This window comes from Tasmannia lanceolata, unplaced genomic scaffold, assembly GCF_043159265.1.
Source record: "Tasmannia lanceolata isolate RefF3 unplaced genomic scaffold, GAP_Taslan_0.1 ptg000013l, whole genome shotgun sequence".
NCBI classification, from domain to species: Eukaryota; Viridiplantae; Streptophyta; class Magnoliopsida; order Canellales; family Winteraceae; genus Tasmannia; species Tasmannia lanceolata.
In genome coordinates this window covers 20,435,736-20,449,466 of record NW_027518690.1, presented here as the reverse complement: position 1 = coordinate 20,449,466, position 13,731 = coordinate 20,435,736, and the positions used below count along the sequence as shown (strand labels likewise).

Sequence of the window (13,731 nt, the reverse complement as noted above, 5' to 3'; positions counted from 1 at the left end):
GAAAATGGACAGACACTGTGTGTCCATGTTTCTGCCCATTTTTTCCCTCAACAGATGGCAGGGTTAGGATGATCCTATATGGCTGATTTTTGGTACACACCCTATCCATGGAAGCGCCTTCCAAATGAATGCTTTGGATCCCCCAAAAATGTGGGGCCACGTGTTTTTGAGCTATAGCTTAGATAAGCTTATCTAAACTATAGCTTAGGAACACTTTCCTCATATATATATATATATATATATATATATATATGTATGAGGAAACTGTTGGTGAGCTTAAGCTCACCAAACTTATGGTGAGCTAGCTTGCCCAATCACATGGGGGCCCACTTTGTTAGGATGATCCAAACCATTCATTTGAAAGTCCCTTACATAGATGGGGGGTGTACCAAAAATCAGCTCCATAGGATCATCCTAACCCCTCCATTTGTGGAGGACAAAAATGGACAGACACGAGTCTGTCCATTTTTGTCCTCCACAAATGGAGGGGTTAGGATGATCCTATGGAGCTGATTTTTGGTACACACCCTATCTATGATAAGGCCTTGCAAATGAATGGTCTGGATCACTCCCCAAAATGTGGGACCCATGTGATTGGGCAAGCTAGCTCACCATAAGTTTGGTGAGCTTAAGCTCACCAACAGTTTCCTCTATATATATATATATATATATATATATATATATAGAGAGAGAGAGAGAGAGAGAGAGAGAGAGAGAGAGAGAGAGAGAGAACGGTTCCTACACATATGTGTAGAGAGTTCTCTACACACTAGCTTAAAATACAGTGGGGGCCCACATTGTTTGGGTGATCCAAGCCATCCATTTTAAAGGCCCTCACATAGATAGGGTGTCTACAAAAAATCAGATCCGTAGGATCATCCCAACCCTACGATTTGTGGAGGTAAAATGGATGTCTTTAAACCTTCACAAATTAGTCCATTTTTTTCCTCCACAGTTCAAATGGTTAGGATGATCCTATGGATCTAATTTTTTGTGGACACCCTATCCATGTGAGGGCATTAAAAATGAATGGTTTGGATCACCCAAATAATGTGGCCCCCACTGTATTTTAAGCTAGTGTGTAGATAACTTATCTACACATGTGTAGGAACCGTTTTCTCATATATATATATATATATATATATATATATATATATATATATATATATATATATAAGCGGGTGGATATTATATATTTTAGGGAATTAATATTTGCATCCATGAAGTTAGAAATTTTCTTTTGGGAAATTATCTTTCCACTCCCTGCTGTTGTCTACTTACCTCTCTCTGTCTAGGAATTTGTTCAGTCGATGCTAAATGCTCTAGATGATAATCCATCCCTTTTGATTATTGCTTTTTTAGGAGCAAAGAGTAGTGCTACCATTCAAAAAAAAGAAAAAAGAGAGAAGAGTAGTACTTCCATGATTATCTCTCTCTCTCTCTCTCTCTGCCTTGTTGGCTCGAGGCAAGGCAAGGTTAGTCCTTTAAAGAAATTCATTGATAAAGGGTTTGTTATGATGGAGGCCAAGCTGAGACCATTGGCCATCCAATTACACCCATGTTCTGGTGATGCAGGATGGGTCTGGAGCGGCCACATTGAACGCAATCCCCCATCCACATAGACATTCGACAACCACAAAATAAGTAAATCCCCATTGTTTTCATAAATTTGGCCCAAATCCAAATTTGCAAAATGATAATTGTGCCCCTCCTATTGGGGCTTGACTTTTATTGTGTTCAGTGCTGGGCAGGTGGGCCACATATGGTTGCAACTTGTTTGGGAACCACTGAAGGTTTCCTTATTTGTGTGGTATGAACAGAAGTCTGTTGTTGCATACGAGTTGGCGAAAATGAAATTTATAATGTCTTGTGATGCGATTACCGTCACCTTCGAAGAACATCATCTCTTCCAATCACTTAGTTCTTGTGAGATAGCTTGTGATGGATCTAACCAGCATATTAAAAGCACAATAATCACTTTGTTGAGCATCTATCCCAATTTGCTATCTTTGTTGAAGGTTCAAAACTCTTGTTCTCCAATCTGCACAAATTAGTAGCATAATCACCAACTCTCATCGCTAAAAATGACGCACCTAGCCTCATTCCTTGCTAGCTGTCAAATCAAGAAAGAAAGATGCGGTGAATCTTGCCCAAGATGTGCTAAACTGATAGAATCTTGCCCAAGATGTGCTACATCTTGCCACTCCTCATTGGTTGCTTTCCATAATAGATTACCACTTTTGGGACACAAGGGGTGTTGTTCTAGCCTAAAACCATCCAAATAGGCCTCTTATGTCTCTAAATCTTGACCTATTCCTACAACCATTCTCAACCTATTTCTTTGATCTCTTCCAACCCTTCCACTTGTCATTCTTCTTGCAACAATACGGTTATTATTGGTGATAAAATCACAGTCCTTTGCCAGATTTTCTTTGTGCCACTCAAGTCCCACCAAGATGGCTAACATCACCGCCTTTGAGAGTTCGTTGTTGCTTGGATGGGGAAATAGAAAATCCTAAAGAAAAGAGATTAAGGAAAGGGAGGTAGGCTGAGCTGGTGATTAGCAAAAAAGTCAAAGCAAGGGGAGCTAAAAAAATTAGGGGGTTAAAATATCATTTTCTTTTATGTCTCTAAAACTTGACCTATTCCTACAAACCTCTTTTACCTCTTTCAACCCTTCCTCTTATGATTCCTCTTTCAACAATACCCTTGATTGTATTGGTGATAAAATCATAGTCCTTTGCCAGCTTCTCTTTGTGCCACTCAAGCCCAACGAAGATGGCAAATATCAGCGTTGTTGCTTGAATGGGGCAAATAGAAAATGCTAAAGAAAAAAATGAGGAAGGGAAGCTAGGCTAGGTTAGTGATTGCCAAAAAAGACAAAGCAAGGGAAACAAAAAAAAATTCGGGATTAAAGTCATTTAATATTTTACATATTTATCATGTTGACATAGGGAAATGATACCAGCAATCGTTTTACGCTTATCTGGTTAAGTGCTATCAACCATAGTTTCAAAACTGCCCCGTGTCATCGTGGACTTGCTTGAGTCAACTCCCTTTTACCTTGTCCGCCTTCTTGTCGAAGTCTGCGTTTTGCCCAACAAAGTCAATCAAAACTCCTTTGACTCTTATGACCGCATCAATAGAGAACTCAACCGCGTCAACCTAGTACTCGATCACGTCGCGTCAAGTAAATTAGGATTTGCTCTGGCTTCTTTTTAACCCGCATCCACGTTTTGAAACAATGCTATCAACAACCAATTGAATACATGTTTAACGTAGGGACGAATGCCATTATCGAGATAAAAAAGTGTCGATGTCATTTCCCACACATATATTCGATAAGTCTTTGCACTTTCATTTCACAAATGAACTTACTTACGAGTACATTATTGCCAATTCCAAAAAATGTTTTTCAAACAAGTAGTAATGATCCTAGTGACAAAACATGAATTTTCTTCCACGGGTCCATACTCATTTTGTGGTATGATCCTAGCAAAGAAACACAATTTCTAACAAGGAGCAATTGAGCACTTCTAATGAGAACGCCAAGCAATGACACCAAGTTCAGCTAACAAGCCTATCTAATACTTGGCAATGCTCTCTAGTAACTAGTCGACCTTTTGACAGTTTGTTTGCCGATAGAAATTAAACTTAAAATGACTCGTAACGAGATGGAGGTCTAATCACTCGCTTCTCACACATTTTCACATGTTATTGTAGAATGATAAGAAATAACATGATACAATTAGATTTCTAGAATGCCATTCAAAAAAAAAAAAAAAAAATTATAGAATTATGATTATTAGTGTATTGAATGTAGTACATGGTTGGAAATTTTGGGTGTGTAAAATGCATATTGCTCTTTGTTGTCGTTTACATTTATATGCATTAAGGTTTTGCTTTGATATCAGTTGTTTTGACATGGTAAGGAAGTAAAATATTGAGTCCTTAGTTGTAATTGTAAATTTCGTTTCGGTTGCCTTTTCGTTTTGGCGACGGAATGGAACTTTTCGATCATTTCAATAATTTCTTTTTGTGTTCGATCGAAACTTTTCCTTCCGCTACGATGAGGGATTTTTTTAATACTTAAAAATATGAAAAAGTCCAAAAAAATCCGAAATTGTTAGAAAAATATATGAAACAATTAACTGATCCAAATATGTAAAAGATCTAACATTTACTTAAAGGAAAATCACCATCAGCTGAAATGCCTTTGTTGACCTATATGTTGACCAGGACAAGATAACAATTTCAGAGACCAAATTATGAGATTTTTTTACCAATCTTTTGGGATTTAATAATGTTTGGGCATGTATGAATTTTTAAAATTGGAAAAATACCATATCGTTTGGAAGTTAAGATTTTGACCCTGACCGATTTTTTCAAATTTTGTACTAGAACTGGAAATTTTGGGTGAAATCCGGAGTTTCAAATTTTCAAGGAGAGTAGAAGAAAAAATGATTTAATTTCCAAATTTCGGGTGAAATTCGGAATTTCATTTTGCCCTACAGAGTCAATAAAAACTCCTTTGACCCTCCTGTGTTATGAGCACGTCAACTGCGTCCTTGGCCGCGTCCGTGCCGAGTCAACAAGTATTTTTTTTGTAATCTACCGAAACCCGGAACAAAACGGTATTTATCAGTGTTTAAGAACTTGTTGACTCGACTCGGAACTCGCCCGAGTCGACTCCTTTTTAGCTTGGCGGTGTTCCTCGTTGCACCACATCCGCATTCCGCGTTTTGCCCTACAGAGTCAATAAAAACTCCTTTAACCCTCCTGAGTTATGACCACGTCAACCGCTTTCTCGGCCCCGTCGGTGCCGAGTCAACAAGTATTTTTCTTGGCCGCATTCTGCGTCAGATCCGCATTTTTAAACACTGGTATTTATACCCATTTTGTTCCAGTTTTCGGCCAGAAACAAAAAGTTTCGCCCACATTGGGCGAAACGAAATGAAATTTACAATAGTGATCGAGTCTGCTTATTGGTACTACTATATGTATTTTATTTTATTAATGTTTCAAATTGTGCAGGGAGGTAACATGCATGCTGAGGATATTAAGAGGTCTTCCAAAAGGCCTGATCTTAAAGCAGTTACAAAGGCAAGTCTACAAGTTTCTATTTTTAGTTTGTAAGTTTATATATGTGTGTGTGGTTGTTTGTTTGTCTATATCTGTTTCCTAGGGTCTTATACTTTTATCAAGTTGTGTTATGTTTTTACACTAATGTTATTGTTTGGTATATTGATGCTCTTGAAAACATCATTCTTGGCAGATGATCGATGATCATGCTATTCTATATCCTGAAAAAAGAATTGGTGACATTCCAGGTTGGTGGCAATTTTGGTATCCTATGTTATGGTGACAACATATTAGTATCACTTAACCATGTTAAAGCACAATCTATTGTGTTTGGGAGAGACCAATTGTTTATTACTGATTTCCACCATTGTTCTTATTAATTTTCTATCATAAGATTCAATGCCCTGAATATATAGCCCACAAGTAATGAAATGGCTACTACTACATTCTCAAGGCTAGTATGGTTCTAAAGATTCAGATGAGCATATATGATTTCTTTTCTTCAAGATGAAAAAACATTTTCATCTTACTTTTTTGGGACATTTGTTTATTGGGGGAGTTCTTTTGCTTTGATTTGATTTTGTGGTTTGCATGGGTGAGAACTATCCATCAAGATTTGCTAGACTTGTTTTTTAATAAAATTAGGAATTAATATTAATAATGAAAGCATTACAAAGAAAACCTCCCACAAGATCTCTCCATTAACACTCAATTTAGCCAAACAATCCACTAAATCTTTCACACTTCTATGGATACAACTAATGTGAATATGATGATTTCTACATAATTCTCTAGCTTCATCAATATGATTAGTCACCCATCACAGATGGCATTGAAGGAGTCTCCTTCGATATACAAAACTCCATGCGTTTTTCTACTGAAGATTCTAAGCACTATTATCTGAGACCGTATATCAGCTTCATTTGAATCGGTTCTTCTAATCGGGTCAAAGTAGGGCCAAACAACATTCCCGTCATGGCTTCTAAAGACTCCTACTCCTGATGATCCTAAATTGCCGAGCGAACTCCTGTCAAAATTGTTTTTTAACCGCATTTATTGGGTTGCCTCTTTCCATTTGTTTTTATAGGATTCACCATCTAGGATATCATTCCATTTTGTTGTGAAGTGTTTGAAAAACATAACTGAAGAATTCTTTTCTAGCACGTGTCCAATGGATGATGTGCTCTTTAATATTTCAAATCAACTCCTTGAATGATACTTCTTTATCCTCGATAGTCCTCCCATCTCTCTCTCCCTTTCTCTATAAGCTCCATATGACTGAAAAAATTATATGCCATATCATTCTGCCTGAAGTACCCAAATAGTTGTACCTCTATCCAATGAGACATCTTCAATATAGTCTTTGTTTTGATCCATGAAAGGCCATACCATCTCATGATTCTCATCTTTGACCTTCCTTTTGGATTTGAAAACCATACTTGTTTGTCATCTTCTACATGTGGAACATAACATTTTTCAAGAAGTGAGAATAGGCAGAGCAAATCATCAAACTCAACTACCTTTAGATTATGGTTGAACTTCCATCTCCATGCCCAAACTATCCTCCCTCCGGCCTCTTATAGCAAAAAGGCTGAAGGCACAATTTTGTTTTTGTCCCTTGCCAACCTAACCCACACACCTACTTAAACCTCACTCTATTCCCTTTCCAAATCATAAATCTTATCCCTTGGTTGGAGGACTCTTTCAGACTACATATAGACTTCCATACTCCCTTGCTTCCCATCCACCCCATCCCTCCCTGTACGGCTATACATTCGCGAAATAAAGAGAGGTTCTCACCCACCCCGATAATTGATAAGCGAAGGAGATGTGAAAGAGAGTGAAATCAAAGAGTGGACGCAGCCATGATACCGTGTCTCCGATGAAGAGAGAAAACGTAAATGGCCATAGGAACACTAGCCAAATAGGAGATCGAAAGATTAGGGCATAAAAAAAGGACTGGAGCCGAAACATCGATGAAGATTTAGACCACTAGGGAAGAGAAAATAGAAAGAAGAAGAAGAAAGTGTAGAAAAAACCCTTAGAGAAGAGTTAGGGTTGTTGCCTTTAGGTTTGAGGGTTTTGGGTTGTAAGAGTCTAGAGGAAGGGTTTTAGGGTTAGCGTTAGGGCTCGGCTAGGGTTTTGGGATAGGGTTTGGGGTGGGGTTGGAATGCGAGGAATCAGGGGGGAGTGGGCATGTGAGGTTAGAGGAGGGAGGAGTCAGGGAGGGGTGAGGCTGTGAGGTTGGAGGGGGCGAGGGTGAGGGTCGTGGGGGTGTAGTATAGAGGTGAGGGGTTTGAAGAGTGGCGAGAGGGGAGGGGGGGTCTGCGAGGGACAGAGAGGGGGCGAGGGTGAGGATGAGGGTTGTCGGGGTGCAGTATAGTGGCGAGGGGTTCGTCGAGTGGCGAGGGAGGGTGGATTGGTGAGGGATTGTGGGGACAGTGAGATGGGAATGGAAGTTATGGGTGAAGATTAGGGTTGGTGGGGGTGAGGTTCGAGGAAGAAGAAGATGAGGAGGAACAATGTTGGTCCTTAGGGGATCAAAACCCTAGGGCTCTGGTTCCATGTGAAACTTCGAGTTACTCCAAAAGCTTAAGCTGATGGAGATGGCGTTATTACATTTTTAATGCTTTAACACCGCCCTCTTTCTAGGGTTATACTGCACGTGGCACATGTGGCCCCTGTTTTGGGTGTTGGCCATTACTTGTGGATTTTTTGCTATCAAGGAGGTTTGAACTCGGGACCTTTGACTCTGATACCTTGTTGAGAGAAGAGAGGAGAGAAGAATGAGACTCTGATACCTTGTTGAGAGAAGAGAGGAGAGAAGAATGAGAAGAAAAGGGGAGTTAGGGATGTGTTCGGTGTTCCCCTCTTTTATGTATTTATATAAAGAGAGAAAATGCAAAGACTAAATTGCCCTTAGGCATATTACATTTACACACACTTCTAACATTCTATAATGCCCACATTTCTTCTAACATATGCCCTGTTTCCACATATGATCAACCAACATATCCACAACTTCAGGCGAATTTCAGCAGAAGTAGTGGAAGACAAATGTACTTTCCTTGAAAAAGAAAGATGCATAATAACCAATTTTAGTAATTGGACAAGCTGTATATGACTATTTATCGTTTTGTAAGCTATCTTCTTGATTAGGCGGTTAATGGAGAGATTTAGAGAAAATAAAAAGGACCTTCAAATGGTTTTCATTGATTTGGAGAAAGCATATGATAGGGTTCCCAGGAGTGTTATGTGGTGGGTTTTTGAAAGGAAAAAAGTGCCTACTAAATATGTTGATGTTATTAAGGATATGTACGATGGAGTAGTAACTAGTGTCAGAACCACAAATGGAATGTCTAGCGAGTTTCCAATTACAATAGGACTACACCAAGGATCAGCTCTAAGCCCTTATCTTTTTACGCTAGTTATAGATGAGCTTACGGAGGGTATCCGGGATTAGGTGCCGTGGTGTATGTTATTTGCAGATTACATAGTATTAATCGACGTAACCAAAGCAGGAGTAAATGCTAAATTAGAGTTTTGGAGAACTACTTTGGAATCTAAAGGTTTTAGACTGAGTATGACTAAGACAGAATATATGGAATGCAACTTTAGTAATGTAAGGAGGCAGGACGAGAATGTAAATATGACTGGTCAGGAGGTACCTAAGAGGGATATCTTTCGCTATCTTGGTTCAATTCTACATAAGGAAGGAGAGATTGAAGAGGATGTTAACAATAGAATAAGAGTAGGTTGATTGAAGTGGAAGCTTGCCTCAGGAGTTCTGTGCGACCGTAAAATCCCTACCAAGTTGAAGGGAAAGTTTTATAAGACAGCTGTGAGGCCAGCAATGCTGTACGGCTCATAATGTTGGGCCACTAAGAAGCAGCATGTGCATAAGATGAGTGTAGTGGAGATGCGATTGCTTAGATGGATGTGCGGTCACACAATGTTAGATAGAATTAAAAATGAAGACATTTGTAAAAAGGTGGGGGTGGCTCCAATTGAGGCAAAGATGAGAGAGCACCGCTTAAGATGGTTTAGGCATATACAACGTAGGCCTTTGGATGCTCCGGTGAGAAGAGGCGACTCGTGCCAAATTGATGGAGTAAATAGAGGTAAGGGCAGACCGAAAACAACTTGGGTAGAAACAGTGAGGAAAGACTTGATAGCTAGGAACATAACATAGAACATGAGCTTGGATTGGATAGAATGGAAGAAAGTGATCCACGTAGAAGAACCCAACTAGAACTAGGATTAGAACCGGGTAGATTCCTTTTACCTCTTCATGAATTTTTTTCTAAAGGATTCATTTAGCCGACCCCAACTAGTTTGGGACAAAGGCTTTGTTGAGTTGAGTTGAGTTGAGTAAGGCAATGAGGTAGCTTAGGAACTGACGTGTTTGGAATAGAAGATGTGGGAAGTACACTTTGTAAATTCTATGGATTTTATTGATAATGATCACCTGAGGTCTAAGCAGACTTTTATTCTGTTGTTTATCTAGTATAATCCTTCCTTTAATTTTCATCACCCCGAATGACATGTTAATGTGATTGTTGAGTAAGAGATTTTACTTGAGAAGAAAAGAAATGAACCTCCTTATGAAATGTTATGCCCATTGAAACATATCATTTTTCCTTCATCCAGATAGCTACACTTATAACCCATTTAGGAGTATCAATATTCTTAAAAAAACACATTTGACAGCTTCGGCCTCGAGTTTATACTTGACTTGACCAATGATATAGAGACAAAGCAGACATATCCAATCCATAGTTACTGGAAACTCTATGTTGGCCTGCCGGGGTTGGGGGGGGGGGGGGTGTCGAAGTGGAAACAAAACATTTGGCTAAATATGCAAATTGTTTAAAAAATGTGTGGGGAAAACCCTCAAAATTTGCAAAAAAAAAATGTTATAAATGTCTAGGGAAATGATTGGAAACACATTTAAACCATATTCGAAACGTGTGAGAAACAAGGTTGAAGGTGTTATTGAAGCAGACTGGAAATGATGTGGCTGCTAGTGTGTTTACTTGAAACTCTATAGTCTAAAATAAAAAAGAATACTAGAGTAAGTTTGTCGGATAAGGAAAGTAGGCAACATGGATGTGGAAATGGTCGGAAACAACCCCAACCCCTGAAACTTACATACTTTTCATGGTTGGAACTTGGACATGCTGAAGTTGAGTTGACAAGTTTGAGTTCCTAGCCATGTTAATGAATTTTTAGACATTAACTAGTAAAAACTAGTTGTCTTAATTTTTTGGAGTGCAATTAAAATCTCCTTGATTTTGAAATAATCCATAACAACTTCTCACTAATAATGAAATGATTATACCATCTCTCTGCATTTTTTAAATGCTAATGAAAGCAAGCCTTTTATATTTGGGTGAAAAATATCCAGTTATTGACTGTCCTTTGTGTTTTCATGAATGATGGAATGCTTATCTTATGGCTAATTTAATTCATATATAAGTTGGGTGTGAATCAAATAATGTACGTTATCTACCAATGTCCATGGTAAGCTTTGATTTGTTTCAAGGTTTAAAGTATATTGATAAATGATTGCATATGTATTGTAATTTGAATTTGAATGTAGTTATTGTTGACATTTGCTTGTCATGATTACAGGCATTGATGTTGGGCATCAATTCTTTTCACGGGCTGAAATGTGTGTTATAGGTTTTCATGGCCATTGGTTAAATGGAATTGATTATATGGGACAAGCCTATAGCAAATTGGTAATATATCTTTATTTTTTGTCCAATTATTGGTGATTGGGTTCTATTGAAGGATGAATGCTAAAGGGTTTAGAACTTGCATTTGCCATTTTAGATGTTCCATTATTGGTCTTTTATGTACATTCTCCCTCTTTGTCTTTTTTATTGGATTAAAGGTTCTTCTTCGTCTGGGGCTTTTTCAAAGAATGTTTGCTGAATTTGGTGTTTCTTACCGCCAGCAGCAAGTCCACTTGACATATTCTCGATACTCTTACGTAAAGCTACCAATTTTTTAGTGATAGTTTCTCTCAGTATTCTAGGCTCTAAGATGTATCGGTGTCATTGTTAGGGACCTTGTAGGGGTAGTTGGGTTGGTTTTTTTGGGTTCTCCAACCATTCACGACCCAAAATGAGGTTGAGGCTCGTGCCGTATGGTGGCTCGATCCCACCCCTCGTATTGGTTGAATTATTATTAATATAAAGGCGGAAAAGTCCGTTTGTGGTGCAAACCCAGAAGTTCGCAGATAACTATCGAGACTTTAGGAGCTCAATGGGCAAAAGACATTGCAGTTAAAGTAATCAAACCATATCCCAAACAATTAAACAAATCAGATTTGATAAATAGCAGGGGAGAAAACTTATTTGGTTGGCTTTGGGATAAACCATAAATAGAATGATTCTACATTGAACAGTCACTTCATATAACAGCTCCCAGTAAGGAAAAGATAATAAATCAACGATGACAAATAAAAGTCTGCTTACAATCTGTCCGCACAAAAAGATAATATATGTAGGGTCCAAAATCTACTTTAACGTGGGGTAAAGGAAAAAAACATGTAGGGTAATGAAAGTGATCAATCCTAAGGGAAAAAGTGTGGCTAAAACATTAAAATGGGAGCTGATGTGATAGGGAAGGTCTCATCGGGAATCATAGCAGTCCTTATGCCTCGATTCCTCATGAAAGAGGGCCCAAGAGCATATGGGAGAAGCCCATCGGCATGATCTACACAAGGGGCAGCAGTTACTTCCCCAAACAGTGAATATAGGGGAAATATTAGAAGGAGAAAAGTGTTAGAAGTGGGAAATGGGAGGGTAGAATAAGAAGGGAAGACGAAGAGAGAAGTGCTGAAAATGAAATCAAAGAGGTGAGAAAGTGGGATATTAAGTGAGAAAAAATAATCGGAAAATAGAGAGGGGAAGCGAGAAATAGGGCAAAAATAGGAAGAGGATAGAGGGAGAAATACAAGAGAGAGATAGAGGGGGAATAGAGAGAGATGTGAGAGGGGACAGTGAGAGACGAGGGAGAGTAGAGGGGAAGATGAGGGAGAACATAAAGAGAGGGAAATGAGAGGGCCGAGAGAGAGGAGTGCCGGAGAGTAAAGAGAGAGAAAGTAGGGAGAAAGATGGAGAAGAAGAAAAGGAACGAAGAAAAGAAGAAATGAGAATGAAAAGAAGAAAGAGAAGAAGAAAGAAAAGAGAAGCAAAGGGAGGAAAGGAAGGAGAGAAGAATGAGGGGGAAGAAAGAGACTTACGTTTGTGAGAGAAGAGAGGAGGAGAAAAACCCCATGGGCGTTTTTGGGTGATGGATGGCTACTGTCGTTGAGTTGCACAATTTTTGGTTCTTCTAAAAAATATGTATTCTTCCCTATAACTCTCTTTTGTATGTAGACTTGAAGTGCTCTTGTGGTGGGCCCTCTCTGCAAACCAACAAGATTCTTTCACTTAAGTGACTTAGTGGGTTTGAAAGGACTACAATGGCCTTAGCAGCAATAAACAACAAATAACAGTGAGGGGTGAAATATGAAAACAAAAGGGACAAAGAAATATGGGTAATATGGAATGGGTTTAATGACCCAAATTCTCATCGGGTCGCTACGGGAAAAGAACCACTAAAATCACAAGGAATATTTTTTTAAAACACGAGAGAGAACCAACTCATTAAAAATCAAACTAAAACAATTCTTATTCCATTATTCAAATGTCTATTACATCATTTATTAAAACTCTACTATCATAGCTGAATTATGAACTAAAATAAACCATAACTAAAAACCCAATGCCTGACAATAAAATAAAAGCAATTACTGGGAATGACGACTTAGTTATTCCAAAACTCTACGAAAACTTTCCTCCAATCCCATGTGCTTGTCTATGTTTGTTCATTTGCATAGGCTCCGTCCTCTTCACCTACATAACCTGTAGGGAGAAAACTGAGTTAAAAGCAAGATCCTCTAGTGGCTCACACAATAAGAGTAAACAAAGATGAGATGGCATTATAATGATATTTCTTATGAATAATGAACTGGCATAGGCAAAGCCGTTAATAAATATGGAGAAGAAATAGGGTAATAATACGAATGCAAATAAAAGAAATATCACCGGTTCATGGCATATATAAAATACCGCAATCCAAGTTATGTTATAGATATAGACCGCAGTCCAATTTCCTCTTATATATAACTAATTTCCTCTTATATATAACTGTACTGCAATCTAAGTCATTGTATTTATAAATATACGGGAAGCAATGTCCTGATATATAGAAATATACCGCATATCCAATTGTCAAATTTTTTTATTTTATTTCCGACAATTATTTAACAATTCTAAAATATAGGCAAGGGGAGGCAAGAACATCATCATACGAAACAAGATTATAATACCAAATAATTCTTGAAACCATTATTAATAAAAATATCATCGCCCAAATTTTAACCTAAAAAACTGAATTTTTTTAATAATAATCTCCCAGATAAATTCCAATGACTCCATTGTTTTATTAGATTTAGGGAAACTTATATGCTTCTTTCATCAGAATCACAAATGCCTGAAGGGGGGTTTGGCTCTCATGGACTTGTAATCTTCTCCTTTTAGCACGGATATATGCTTCTTTCATCGAAAACCACACGTCTCAGCCTTACCTTCT

At 38.2% G+C, this 13,731-nt stretch overlaps 1 protein-coding gene across 3 annotated transcripts in view; it reads left to right on the top strand.

Moving 5' to 3' along the window:
• The window catches only part of LOC143889937 (histone-lysine N-methyltransferase, H3 lysine-9 specific SUVH4-like), an 81,285-nt gene that overhangs the window by 8,272 nt on the left and 59,282 nt on the right, over positions 1–13,731 (top strand). For all 3 annotated transcript variants that reach the window (XR_013255000.1, XM_077394347.1, XM_077394345.1), the window contains exons 3-5: positions 5,035–5,103; positions 5,276–5,330; positions 10,717–10,826. Coding sequence is in view for 2 of the 3 variants with exons in the window: in XM_077394347.1 (XP_077250462.1) it covers positions 5,035–5,103; positions 5,276–5,330; positions 10,717–10,826 (234 nt within the window). In the remaining variant the exon portion in view is untranslated. The remainder of the gene's footprint in view (positions 1–5,034; positions 5,104–5,275; positions 5,331–10,716; positions 10,827–13,731) is intronic.